The 13,629-nt window shown below is 43.4% G+C and overlaps 1 protein-coding gene across 2 annotated transcripts; it reads right to left on the bottom strand.

Annotated features, from left to right (window-relative positions):
* Nucleotides 1-1,144: 1,144 nt before the first annotated feature.
* Nucleotides 1,145-12,225, bottom strand: LOC133640652 (zinc finger protein 391-like). Of its 2 annotated transcripts, XR_009824192.1 has the most exons (4): nucleotides 11,832-12,225; nucleotides 9,666-9,932; nucleotides 1,663-3,073; nucleotides 1,145-1,624 (listed from the first exon to the last, which is right to left on the bottom strand). XR_009824192.1 is itself a non-coding variant. In XM_062034195.1 (3 exons), the coding sequence occupies exons 1-3, from the start codon at nucleotides 11,932-11,934 to the stop codon at nucleotides 1,893-1,895; spliced, it is 1,551 nt and encodes a 516-aa protein (XP_061890179.1). In that variant the 5' UTR covers nucleotides 11,935-12,225; the 3' UTR covers nucleotides 1,145-1,892. The 2 variants fall into 2 exon arrangements, 1 of the variants encoding a protein (XP_061890179.1); XM_062034195.1 differs by having other exon boundaries at nucleotides 1,145-3,073.
* Nucleotides 12,226-13,629: the final 1,404 nt, after the last annotated feature.

Raw genomic sequence — 13,629 nt, 5'->3', positions numbered from 1 at the left:
TTGCAACCTTAATGGCACGGTTCAGGTTAGCTCTGGCTGATTTTAATGCCACCATGTCGCCAGTCTTGAAAGCCTTGTTCCGAGCCTTCAGCATGCACGTACCTCACTGTTCATCCAGGGTTTCTCGTTGGCCCGTGTGGGGATGTTCTTGATCACACTGACATCCTCCATGCACTTCTGAATGTATGCGGACACAGATTCTGCATACTCCTCCACACATGTGTGGTGATTTTCGGTGGCGGCTGCTTTGAACATGTCCCAGTCTGTGGTTTCGAAGCAGTCTTGTAATGCTGACATTGCTCCCTCTGGCCAGGTCCTCACCTGCTTCACTGTAGCTTGCTTCCTGATCAGCAGGGGCTTATATGCAGGAATTAGCATCACAGATAGATGGTCTGAGGAGCCGAGGTGGGGGCGTGGTGCAGCTTTATACGCCTGTTTAATATTACTATACACCAAGTCCAATCTGCTTCCACCCCTGGTTGCAAAATTCACATATTGATGGAAATGAGGGAAAACTGTTTTCATGTTAGCTTGATTAAAACCCCCTGCCACGATGAAAACTCCCTCTGGATGTGTAGTTTGCAGTTCATTGATGGAGCAGTACAAAGCATTCAAAGCGTCTTTGGTGTTATTTATATTTATTTATATATTTATATATGCACCTTATTGCTTTTTTATCCTGCACTACCATGAGCTTATGTTACGAAATTCCGTTCTTATCTGTGCTGTAAAGTTCAAATTTGAATGACAATAAAAAGGAAGTCTAAGTCTAACTATATATAATTATGTATATAATAATCTTCCATTCTTAACCTTCATTGCCGCTTGATTTAACTCTCATGTTATTTTATCCAGAGAGAACTTTACCATAAAAAGATGGCTGCACATCAATAAACTGTCACTAAACTTCAATAAAACTAAATATATCATATTTGGATATTGTAAAAATGTAAAACACAAATTATGATGGATAATATTGAAATGAAAAGAATAAAAGTAATCACATTTTTAGGAGTTAATATAGATGATGCAGTAAGCTGGACACTACATATAAATCATATAAAGAAAACATTTAAAAAATGTAATGCAATACTAAATAGAATAAAATACATACTTACAAATATTAACTACAATTATTGTACCCAACTTCAGCTGAAGCATACATTGTTTATTGCATAAAGGTCTGGGGACGTACATATAAAACAATCACAAAACAATATTCATAATACAAAAGACAGTAATAAAGATAATTAATAGAATGGATTCTAGAGACCTAACAAATGATTCATAAAGTCACACATTTTAAAGGTAAATGATCTTGTATAAAACACAACTGCTCAAATTATGTATAAAGTAAGTAATAATATGCTTCCAGAAGTGGTCCAGAAGATGTTTCAGATGTGAACCAGTAAATATGAACTAAGAGGGATTTATGTGTACTCAAAAGCAAAGGTATGAACAAATGTAAAACAAATATGTATATCATATAAAGGACTTCATCTATGAAATCATCTACAACTAGAAAATAAAATATGTAACACTTCATTATTTCAAAAAAGATATATAAAACACTATTATGAATAAGTATAAAAGTGAATTATGAATATCTACACATAAAATGTTTCTTGTATGTAACATATTTTATGTACTGTTTATTCTCACCTTTTTAGTCAAATTGTTCTGTTCATTTTAAAGTACACAAATGTGTATATTAACTCATGTACTTGACTGAAATAAAAGCACTAATCTGAAGTGTCTAATCTATAAATGTTAGAATCATATTAACAAGATTGTCTTACACACACAACAATGATGTCACACATGTTATATGTGCTGATGTTGTTAGAAAGTCAAAGTCAAACTTTTGACAGTTTATTTCAAATCCTGCATCTTCATTTGCTGCTGCTGTTCTCACCAGCACACTTGTGTTTCTCACACTGGTACTTATAAGAAAATCTTTCACCACACACACTGCAACTCCACACTTTCTCTCCTGTGTGTGTTCTCATGTGTACTGTAAGAGTGTTTAGGTGACCAAAGCTTTTGTTGCAGCATGAACAGGAGTATGGTTTTTCACCAGAGTGTGTTCTCATGTGTACTGTACAAGATTTTGGGCAACGAAAGCTTTTGTGGCAGCTTGAACAGGAGTATGGTTTTTCACCAGAGTGCGTTGTCATGTGTAATTTTAATTGGTGTCTTTCTATATAACTTTTACCACATACTGAACATATAAAAGGTTTTTCACCAGTGTGTATTCTCATGTGTACTTTTAAATTACTATTTGTTACAAAACTTTTACCACATTCTGAGCAGGGAAAAGGTTTTTCTCCAGTGTGTATACTCATGTGTGTTTTCAAAAATTGCCTTTGAGTAAAATCTTTACCGCAGATTGAACATGAAAAAGGTTTTTCTCCAGTGTGCATTCTCATGTGTGTTTCCAAATGGTGCCTTCGGGTAAAATCTTTACCGCAGAATGAACATGAAAAAGGTTTTTCTCCAGTGTGTATTCTCATGTGTTCTTTCAGCATGTGTTTTAGTCTAAAATCTTTACCACATTCTGAGCAGGAAAAAGGTTTCTCTCCAGTGTGTGTTCTCATATGTTCTTTCAGATGACAATGGTATTTAAAGGTTTTGTCGCAGTGAGAACATGTGAAGTGTGTGTTGTCAGTGTGACATGTCTTATCATCTTTAGAGTGTTCATCATCAGTGTCAGGAGAGTGTGACGTTGTGTCCTCACTATCTGATAGTGGAGCTAAGAGCTTGTCTGCTTGTGATCCTCCACAGTGGTCTCCATCAGCTTCTGTTGTCATGTGTTGAGTTGAGCTGCTGCTTGGAGGCTCCGCCTCTCTCTTCTCATCACGCTCACCTTTGACCTCATCACCTTCACTCTTCACACTGATGAGGTGTCTCTTGTCTTCCTCTATGAAGTGGGGGGACAGCCGCTGTTTTTCTTCATCTTTAAAGTGGGGGGGCTGTGGCTCCTCTTCTTTCACGTGGAGGTGCTGTGACCTCTTCTGCTCCATACTGGAGGACCCCTCCTGCTGCTCAGGTGGACGATATTTTTCACAGACGTCTGCAGGACACAAGAAGACAAACACATGCTGGGATCGAAATAGATAAGATTTTACCAATTCAGATTTCATTTTCGATTCTGCTTTACGATTCGTTTTTTTGTGGACTCACTTTTGCTTTCACATTCTGTAAAAAGGAGAAGAAACAGGTCGATTAGCATCAACTTTGACTAGTTGAGAAGTAACATGAGCGTACAAAGCCAACAGTGAGGTCTTAAGAGGCACAGATTTTACGGGTCCCCCATGAGGTGCCAGAGGGCCCTAAGGACAATATTCTGCTTTGAAAATATCTATAAAATAAAAATATTTTTGGCAAAAAATTTACAAAATACTACATGTTATTTTGTGGCAATTACAAAGGAATGTCCAGTATAATTCTCAGGACATTCAATCAATCACAACTGGACTGTTAAACTGAACATATATAAATAAATATACAGTATATACCTGTATATATATATACATACCCCGTTTCCATATGAGTTGGGAAATTGTGTTAGATGTAAATATAAACGGAATACAATGATTTGCAAATCATTTTCAACCCATATTCAGTTGAATATGCTACAAAGACGACAACATATTTGATGTTCAAACTGATAAACAATTTTTTTTTTGCAAATAATAATCCATCCATCCATCTTCTTCCGCTTATCCGAGGTCGGGTCGCGGGGGCAGCAGCTTAAGCAGGGAAGCCCAGACTTCCCTCTCCCCAGCCACTTCGTCCAGCTTCTCCCGGGGGATCCCGAGGCGTTCCCAGGCCAGCCGGGAGACATAGTCTTCCCAACGTGTCCTGGGTCTTCCCCGTGGCCTCCTACCGGTCGGACGTGCCCTAAACACCTCCCTAGGGAGGCATTCGGGTGGCATCCTGACCAGATGCCCGAACCACCTCATCTGGCTCTTCTCGATGTGGAGGAGCAGCGGCTTTACTTTGAGCTCCCCCCGGATGGCAGAGCTTCTCACCCTATCTCTAAGGGAGAGCCCCGCCACCCGGCGGAGGAAACTCATTTTGGCCGCTTGTACCCGTGATCTTGTCCTTTCGGTCATAACCCAAAGCTCATGACCATAGGTGAGGATGGGAACGTAGATCGACCGGTAAATTGAGAGCTTTGCCTTCCGGCTCAGCTCCTTCTTCACCACAACGGATCGATACAGCGTCCGCATTACTGAAGACGCCGCACCGATCCACCTGTCGATCTCACCATCCACTCTTCCCTCACTCGTGAACAAGACTCCGAGGTACTTGAACTCCTCCACTTGGGGCAGGGTCTCCTCCGCAACCCGGAGATGGCACTCCACCCTTTTCCGGGCGAGAACCATGGATTCGGACTTGGAGGTGCTGATTCTCATCCCAGTCGCTTCACACTCAGCTGCGAACCGATCCAGCGAGAGCTGAAGATCCTGGCCAGATGAAGCCATCAGGACCACATCATCTGCAAAAAGCAGAGACCTAATCCTGCAGCCACCAAACCAGATCCCCTCAACGCCTTGACTGCGCCTAGAAATTCTGTCCATAAAAGTTATGAACAGAATCGGTGACAAAGGGCAGCCTTGGCGGAGTCAAACTCTCACTGGAAACGTGTCCGACTTACTGCCGGCAATGCGGACCAAACTCTGGCACTGATCATACAGGGAGCGGACCGCCACAATCAGACAGTCCGATACCCCATACTCTCTGAGCACTCCCCACAGGACTTCCCGAGGGACACGGTCGAATGCCTTCTCCAAGTCCACAAAACACATGTAGACTGGTTGGGCAAACTCCCATGCACCCTCAAGGACCCTGCCGAGAGTATAGAGCTGGTCCACAGTTCCACGACCAGGACGAAAACCACACTGTTCCTCCTGAATCCGAGGTTCGACTATCCGGCGTAGCCTCCTCTCCAGCACACCTGAATAGACCTTACCGGGAAGGCTGAGGAGTGTGATCCCACGATAGTTAGAACACACCCTCCGGTTCCCCTTCTTAAAGAGAGGAACCACCACCCCGGTCTGCCACTCCAGAGGTACCGCCCCCGATGTCCACGCGATGCTGCAGAGTCTTGTCAACCAAGACAGCCCCACAGCATCCAGAGCCTTAAGGAACTCTGGGCGGATCTCATCCACCCCCGGGGCCTTGCCACCGAGGAGCTTTTTAACTACCTCAGCAACCTCAGCCCCAGAAATAGGAGAGCCCACCACAGATTCCCCAGGCACTACTTCCTCATAGGAAGACGTGTTGGTGGGATTGAGGAGGTCTTCGAAGTATTCCCTCCACCGATCCACAACATCCGCAGTCGAGGTCAGCAGAACCCCATCCTCACCATACACGGTGTTGATAGTGCACTGCTTCCCCTTCCTGAGGCGGCGGATGGTGGTCCAGAATCGCTTCGAAGCCTTCCGGAAGTCGTTTTCCATGGCTTCCCCGAACTCCTCCCATGTCCGAGTTTTTGCCTCCGCGACCGCCGAAGCCGCACACCGCTTGGCCTGTCGGTACCTGTCCGCTGCCTCAGGAGTCCTATGAGCCAAAAGAACCCGATAGGACTCTTTCTTCAGCTTGACGGCATCCCTCACCGCTGGTGTCCACCAGCGGGTTCTAGGATTACCGCCACGACAGGCACCAACTACCTTGCGGCCACAGCTCCAATCAGCCGCCTCGACAATAGAGGTGCGGAACATGGTCCATTCGGACTCAATGTCCAGCACTTCCCTCGTGACATGTTCAAAGTTCTTCCGGAGGTGGGAATTGAAACTCTCTCTGACAGGAGACTCTGCCAGACGTTCCCAGCAAACCCTCACAATGCGTTTGGGCCTGCCAGGTCTGTCCGGCATCCTCCCCCACCATCGCAGCCAACTCACCACCAGGTGGTGATCAGTAGAAAGCTCCGCCCCTCTCTTCAGCCGAGTGTCCAAAACATGAGGCCGCAAATCCGACGACACAACTACAAAGTCGATCATGGAACTGCGGCCTAGGGTGTCCTGGTGCCAAGTGCACATATGGACACCCTTATGTTTGAACATGGTGTTTGTTATGGACAATCTGTGACGGGCACAAAAGTCCAATAACAAAACACCACTTGGGTTCAGATCCGGGCAGCCATTCTTCCCAATCACGCCTCTCCAGGTTTCACTGTCGCTGCCAACATGAGCATTGAAGTCCCCCAGTAGAACGAGGGAATCACCCGGGGGAGCACTCTCAAGTACTCCCTCGAGTGAATCCAAAAAGGGTGGGTACTCTGAGCTGCGGTTTGGCGCGTAAGCGCAAACCACAGTCAGGACCCGTTCCCCCACCCGAAGGCGGAGGGAAGCTACCCTCTCGTCCACCGGGTTGAACTCCAACATGCAGGCTCTGAGCCGGGGGGCAACAAGAATTGCCACCCCAGCCCGTCGCCTCTCACTGCCGGCAACGCCAGAGTAGAAGAGAGTCCAGCTCCTCTCGAGAGAACTGGTTCCAGAGCCCTTGCTGTGCGTCGAAGTGAGTCTGACTATGTCTAGTCGGAACTTCTCCACCTCGCGCACTAGCTCAGGCTCCTTCCCCCCCAGCGAGGTGACGTTCCACGTCCCAAGAGCTAGCTTCTGTAGCCGAGGATCGGACCGCCAAGTGCCCTGCCTTCGGCTGCCGCCCAGCTCACATCGCACCCGACCTCTATGACCCCTGCTATGGGTGGTGAGCCCATTGGAGGGGGAACCCACGTTGCCTCTTCGGGCTGTGCCCGGCCGGGCCCCATGGGGACAGGCCCGGCCACCAGGCACTCGCCATCGTGCCCCACCTCCGGGCCCGGCTCCAGAGGGGGGCCCCGGTGACCCGCGTCCGGGCGAGGGAAATCTGGGTCCATAAGTTTTATTTTTCATTGAGGTCTTCGAGCTGCTCTTTGTCTGATCCCTCACCTAGGACCAGTTTGTCTTGGGGGACCCTACCAGGGGGCATAAAGCCCCCGGACAACATAGCTCCTAGGATCATTGGGACACGCAAACTCCTCTACCACGGTAAGGTGGCAGCTCAGAGAGGAGGCAAATAATCATTAACTTTTGAATTTGATGCCAGCAACACGTGACAAAGAAGTTGGGAAAGGTGGCAATAAATACTGATAAAGTTGAGGAATGCTCATCAAACACTTATTTGGAACATCCCACAGGTGAACAGGCAAATTGGGAACAGGTGGGTGCCATGATTGGGTATAAAAGTAGATTCCATGAAATGCTCAGTCATTCACAAACAAGGATGGGGCGAGGGTCACCACTTTGTCAACAAATGCATGAGCAAATTGTTGAACAGTTTAAGAAAAACCTTTCTCAAGCAGCTATTGCAAGGAATTTAGGGATTTCACCATCTACGCTCCGTAATATCATCAAAGGGTTCAGAGAATCTGGAGAAATCACTGCACGTAAGCAGCTAAGCCCGTGACCTTCCATCCCTCAGGCTGTACTGCATCAACAAGCAACATCAGTGTGTAAAGGATATCACTACATGGGTTTAGGAACACTTCAGAAACCCACTGTCAGTAACTACAGTTGGTCGCTACATCTGTAAGTGCAAGTTAAAACTCTCCTATGCAAGGCGAAAACCGTTTATCAACAACACCCACAAACGCAGTCGGCTTCGCTGGGCCTGAGCTCATCTAAGATGGACTGATAAAAAGTGGAAAAGTGTTCTGTGGTCTGAAGAGTCCACATTTCAAATTGTTTTTGGAAACTGCGGACGTCGTGTCCTCCAGACCAAAGAGGAAAAGAACCATCCGGATTGTTATAGGCGCAAAGTTGAATAGCCAGCATGTGTGATGGTATGGGGGTGTATTAGTGCCCAAGACATGGGTAACTTACACATCTGTGAAGGCACCATTAATGCTGAAAGGTACATACAGGTTTTGGAGCAACATATGTTGCCATCCAAGCAACGTTACCATGGACGCCCCTGCTTATTTCAGCAAGACAATGCCAAGCCACGTGTTACATCAACGTGGCTTCATAGTACAAGAGTGCGGGTACTAGACTGGCCTGCCTGTAGTCCAGACCTGTCTCCCATTGAAAATGTGTGGCGCATTATGAAGCCTAAAATAGCACAAGGGAGACCCCCGGACTGTTGAACAACTTAAGCTGTACATCAAGCAAGAATGGGAAAGAATTCCACCTGAGAAGCTTCAAAAATGTGTCTCCTCAGTTCCCAAATGTTTACTGAGTGTTGTTAAAAGGAAAGGCCATGTAACACAGTGGTGAACATGCCCTTTCCCAACTACTTTGGCACGTGTTGCAGCCATGAAATTCTAAGTTAATTATTATTTGCAAAAAAAAATTAAGTTTATGAGTTTGAACATCAAATGTCTTGTCTTTGTAGTGCATTCAATTGAATATGGGTTGAAAAGGATTAGCAAATCATTTTATTCCGTTTATATTTACATCTAACACAATTTCCCAACTCATATGGAAACGGGGTTTGTAATAAACTAGATTGATTAAGACATTGCTGGACAGCAGAGAAGTAACTAAATCCAATAAATCCAAATAGACATTGAATATATGTTTTAAATATATATGGCTTGTATCTTCAGTAGGGATATAAATCGTTAAGAATGTATCGATATGATACGCTAATCGATACTCGTTATCGATATCAGTATTTATCGGTATTCTTATTGGTACTACATGTCATTTGTGGAAATAAAAAAGTGGAAAAAAGGCATTTTAAATATCATTCCTATTAGCACAAGAGGTTGAACACCTCCAACATGATGTTCTGTAACATCTCAGAGCAGGGAAGTCTTTTATCAACAGCTGTTTATTTGAAGTCTTAAAGAAGTCAACTATGTGTGCAGTGCAAGGTGAAATGCAGTTATGTCATCTTCTTGTCAATAACACACACATCAAACTTTTGCGTGTTGTTGCTTCCTTATTTGTCATTATTCAAAGCTGATTTTAATGTGTAGCAGCGGCAGCTGAACTCAATGTGACAACGTGTCATAGTTACGTCAGTCAGCTGGAATTAAAAATACAAATAGTTGTGTCGTTAGTCCAGAATCTTCACGGTCCTCATGGACGACCAGTACTAAAAAAAATGGTACTTGGTATACATCCCTAATCTTCACCACTAAACCTTTGAAATATGCTGACATATGTGCTGCTAAAGGTAAATAAACAGTAGCCATATTGAATGTTTGCCTTCATTTGACCACGTGAGGTAAGGAGGACGGCCTCTAGGTCACATGGTTACACCCCAGCAATTACATTGTTGATGATTTGATCGGGGCGGTATAGCTCGGTTGGTAGAGTGGCCGTGCCAGCAATTTGAGGGTTCCAGGTTCCATCCGAGCTTCCGCCATCCTAGTCACTGACGTTGTGTCCTTGGGCAAGACACTTTACTCACCTGCTCCCAGTGCCACCCACACTGGTTTAAATGTAACTTAGATATTGGGTTTCACTATGTAAAAGCACTTTGAGTCAATACAGAAAAGCGCTATATAAATATAATTCTCTTTAATAATTCACACGATTGATGAGCATTCATTTTTAAATGGACGTGTTAAAAAGCAAGTATATCTCCATCTTTAGTCATAAATGTGGCCCCCGGATGAACATGTGTCACAAACATTGTATTAGATGATATGTGGATGTTGTGCTTACTTGGACTGTGATGAAGCTGTGAGGACTCAGGTGGTTTGTCTTCATGCTCTTCAGTCTTCACAGAGACAACAGTCAGTGGAAACTTGGTGAGATCAGCCTCCTCCTGCCCTACAGGACACTCTCCCTCCTTTTCCTCTTTGAAATAGGAGGGCTGTGGATCCTCCTTGTCCCCTTTAAAATGTGAGGGCTGTGGATCCTCTAAAGTGAAACTGTCCCCCTGCAGATGAGGGAGACATTCTTCTTGGTGTCCAATCAGCTGATGGATGTCTACAGGACACAAACAAAACACATTTTAACTCCTACATGCTAAATATTAAATCGTACATGAAATATAGGGCTGTGGTTATTGAAAAGTTTATTAATCAAGTGGTCTACTGGAAATGTTTTCGATTAATCGAATAACTGGATAAAACATAGTGTTGCTTGGTTAAAGACGAATTTAAGCGACTTTAAGACATTTCACTAAATAATGAACGGCCAATTGGTTTGAGATGGTATGAGATCAAGATGTCATCTTTAGATCAGGCTTTGTTTTTTCGACAATCACTGCCACATTAAAAAGTTAAAGTACCAATGATTGTCACACACACACTAGGTGTGGCGAGATTATTCTCTGCATTTGACCCATCACCCTTGATCCCCCCTGGGAGGTGAGGGGAGCAGTGAGCAGCAGCAATGGCCGCGCCCGGGAATCATTTTTATGGTGATTTAACCCCCAATTCCAACCCTTGATGCTGAGTGCCAAGCAGGGAAGTAATGGGTCCCATTTTTATAGTCTTTGGTATGACTCGGTCGGGGTTTGAACTCACAACCTACCGATCTCAGGGGGGACACTCTAACCACTAGGCCACTGAGTAGGTGGATGTAGTAGGTGTTGTAGTAGGTTAATGGCTGCACCAATATGAAGGAAATAACAGGTCAGTATAGCTTTTACACACATAAATAACTTGTCAAACCTGCCAGCTAGCAGGCTAGGTTTACAGCGTCAGTTACCATGGTAACTGACTCCGACTTTGTCTTACCTCTCTTATTTTACTTTTTTACTATTTAAATTACTCAGATTTTAAATTCGAAAGACAAATCAGCAGCGTCGTTCAAAAAAGCTTGTATCAATTACGCCAAATAGCGAAAGTGAAACCGCTTCTATCAGGACATGATCTCGAGAAATTAATCCACGCCTTTATCTCGACTCGTTTGGACTACTGCAATGCCCTGTATGTAGGCATTAGCCAGGCCTCCCTCGCCCGCCTGCAGCTCGTGCAGAACTCTGCTGCTCGTCTGCTAACACAGACCCGCAGACGTGAGCACATCACCCCTATATTAGCGTTCCTTCACTGGCTCCCTGTGCGTTACAGAATCAATTTTAAACTCCTTTTATTTGTTTTTAAATGTCTAAACAACCTCGCGCCAACATATCTCTCCGACCTCCTTCAGCCTTACTGCCCCACCCGATCCCTAAAATCAGCCGATCAGCTGCTACTGACGGTCCCGGACACAAGGCTGAAGCTTAGAGGTGACAGAGCTTTCGCTGCTGCTGCTCCCAAGATCTGGAACGACCTACCTCTGAGTGTTAGACAAGCCTCCTCTCTTCCTGTTTTTAAATCTCTCTTAAAAACATACTTTTATTCCATGGCTTTTAACACTGAGTGATATCCATCCTGCAATGGCACCCCATAATACACCTGCTGTGAACCTGTTTTTATATTTTATTTATTTATTTTTTATCGTGTTCTGTTTGTGTTGTGTTGTGTTTGCTCGGTTCTCGTATTATCTTTTAACCTGCCCAATGTACAGCACTTTGGCTACCCCTGTGGTAAATTTTAAATGTGCTTTATAAATAAAGTTGATTTGATTTAATTTTGGAGATAAAACGTTTTAGCTTTACATACTCGGGAGTTTGCACTTAACCTGCTCTCTGGAATATTCCCCCGGTGACTGTGTGAGTTTTGTGTAAACATGTTGATACACATTGTTACAAACTGAGAGGAACATCAACCTCTCATAAATATTGTGTGTCTGAAACTGTCTCGTTTTTATGAACAACGTAAAACAATCAGTGCATCATCCTCACATGACAATTCATCTTCCTATAGACAATCCATTCAAGAATAGTGTTAACAATAAATATAAAGTTAGTAAACATGTGAGAGTAAGAAGTAAGCAAACCTGTTCTGTGTAACACAACTTGATGTTTTTGATGTTGTCGCTCCTTCTCCTCTTTTGTTGGACAAAGTTCCTCCTCGTACTCTGCTATCGTTCTTTCGCACATTTTCACACAATCACAACACTTTACACTCACACTTGATCTCTGCTTAGCGATGTGTTTTGATCACTTCCGCCTCTCTTTGTTAGCAGCTAACAAGCTAAGCTAACTAGCAAGCTAAGCTAGCTCGAGAAGCATCAAAGTGCGCTCAGACTAATATAACCGGATGCAAACAGTTATTAACGATGTTTACTCTATTTAATAGAGTGTAATAAAGGACATATATGTGTACATGGACGCACAGATTAAGAACACTGAACTGTGACGACTGCAATAACGTCTCCACCGTCAGACGCCATCTTGCTTTATCCTCGCCGTGTTCGGTTCGCGCGCAGTGTTGTCAGATCTCGCGAGAGAAACAAGTACACGTCCCACCCCCGGTACCACTATTTAAACATTCTGAAAATAAAAGTAAACTTGTCCATTTTACATTTTCAAAACAAAGACTTACAACTTATTTTCGTAAAAACATTCAAATATTTAACAATGTATCGAAAAAACAGTAGCATAACAATAGAAAATAGAATAGAATAGAATACAATAGACTTTATTGTCATTATATTTGCATATAACGAGATTAAGGACTCCAATTTAAAGTGCGGTAGTGGAAACAAATATGGATTAAAAATGAATCACATAAGAAGTAATAAAGATAAAATATAAGAATTTAAATAAACAGACTACTATCCAATAAAAACAATAAGCAATCCTGTACAACAGGGGTGTCAGACTCAAATACAGAGTGGGCCAAAATTTAAAACTGAACAAAGCCGCGGGCCAAGGTTGAACAAATTAACCTTTTAATATTGAACAAGCAAGGCTTATAACTTTATAGTGACATGCAAAATCGAGTTTCAAATAATAATAATAATAATTAAAAAATATCAATGGCATATCAAATACAATGTAAATAAAAATTGAATGCTTATTTTCTATTTGCAGCCTTCTGAGCTAAATATCAACATTTGGAAATGTGGACTCGTCAGACCACAGAACACTTTTCCACTTTGTATCAGTCCAGATGAGCTCAGGCCCAGAGAAGCCGACGGCGTTTCTGGGTGTTGTTGATAAACGGTTTTTGCCTTGCATAGGAGAGTTTTAACTTACACTTACAGATGTAGCGACCAACTGTAGTTACTGACAGTGGGTTTCTGAAGTGTTCCTGAGCCCATGTGGTGATATCCTTTACACACTGATGTTGCTTGTTGATGCAGTACAGCCTGAGGGATCGAAGGTCACGGGCTTAGCTGCTTACGTGCAGTGATTTCTCCAGATTCTCTGAACCCTTTGATGATATTACGGAGCGTAGATGGTGAAATCCCTAAATTCCTTGCAATAGCTGGTTGAGAAAGGTTTTTCTTAAACTGTTCAACAATTTGCTCACGCATTTGTTGACAAAGTGGTGACCCTCGCCCCATCCTTGTTTGTGAATGACTGAGCATTTCATGGAATCTACTTTTATACCCAATCATGGCACCCACCTGTTCCCAATTTGCCTGTTCACCTGTGGGATGTTCCAAATAAGTATTTGATGAGCATTCCTCAACTTTATCAGTATTTATTGCCACCTTTCCCAACTTCTTTGTCACGTGTTGCTGGCATCAAATTCTAAAGTTAATGATTATTTGCAAAATAATGTTGTCTTTGTAGCATATTCAACTGAATATGGGTTGAAAATGATTTGCAAATAATTGTATTCCG

Source organism: Entelurus aequoreus, linkage group LG23 (assembly GCF_033978785.1).
Source record: "Entelurus aequoreus isolate RoL-2023_Sb linkage group LG23, RoL_Eaeq_v1.1, whole genome shotgun sequence".
Lineage (NCBI taxonomy): Eukaryota > Metazoa > Chordata > Actinopteri > Syngnathiformes > Syngnathidae > Entelurus > Entelurus aequoreus.
The sequence above is the reverse complement of the archived record's forward strand: the minus strand, read 5'-3'. Positions and strand labels throughout refer to the sequence as shown.

Coding starts and splice junctions, on each gene's coding strand:
- LOC133640652 (XM_062034195.1), bottom strand. CDS start 11,934: ATGTGCGAAAGAACGATAGCAGAGTACGAGGAGGAACTTTGTCCAACA. Junction 9,933..11,831: donor AGTTGTGTTACACAGAACAG/GTTTGCTTACTT, acceptor TGTGTCCTGTAG/ACATCCATCAGCTGATTGGA. Junction 3,074..9,665: donor ACAGCTTCATCACAGTCCAA/GTAAGCACAACA, acceptor TGTGTCCTGCAG/ACGTCTGTGAAAAATATCGT.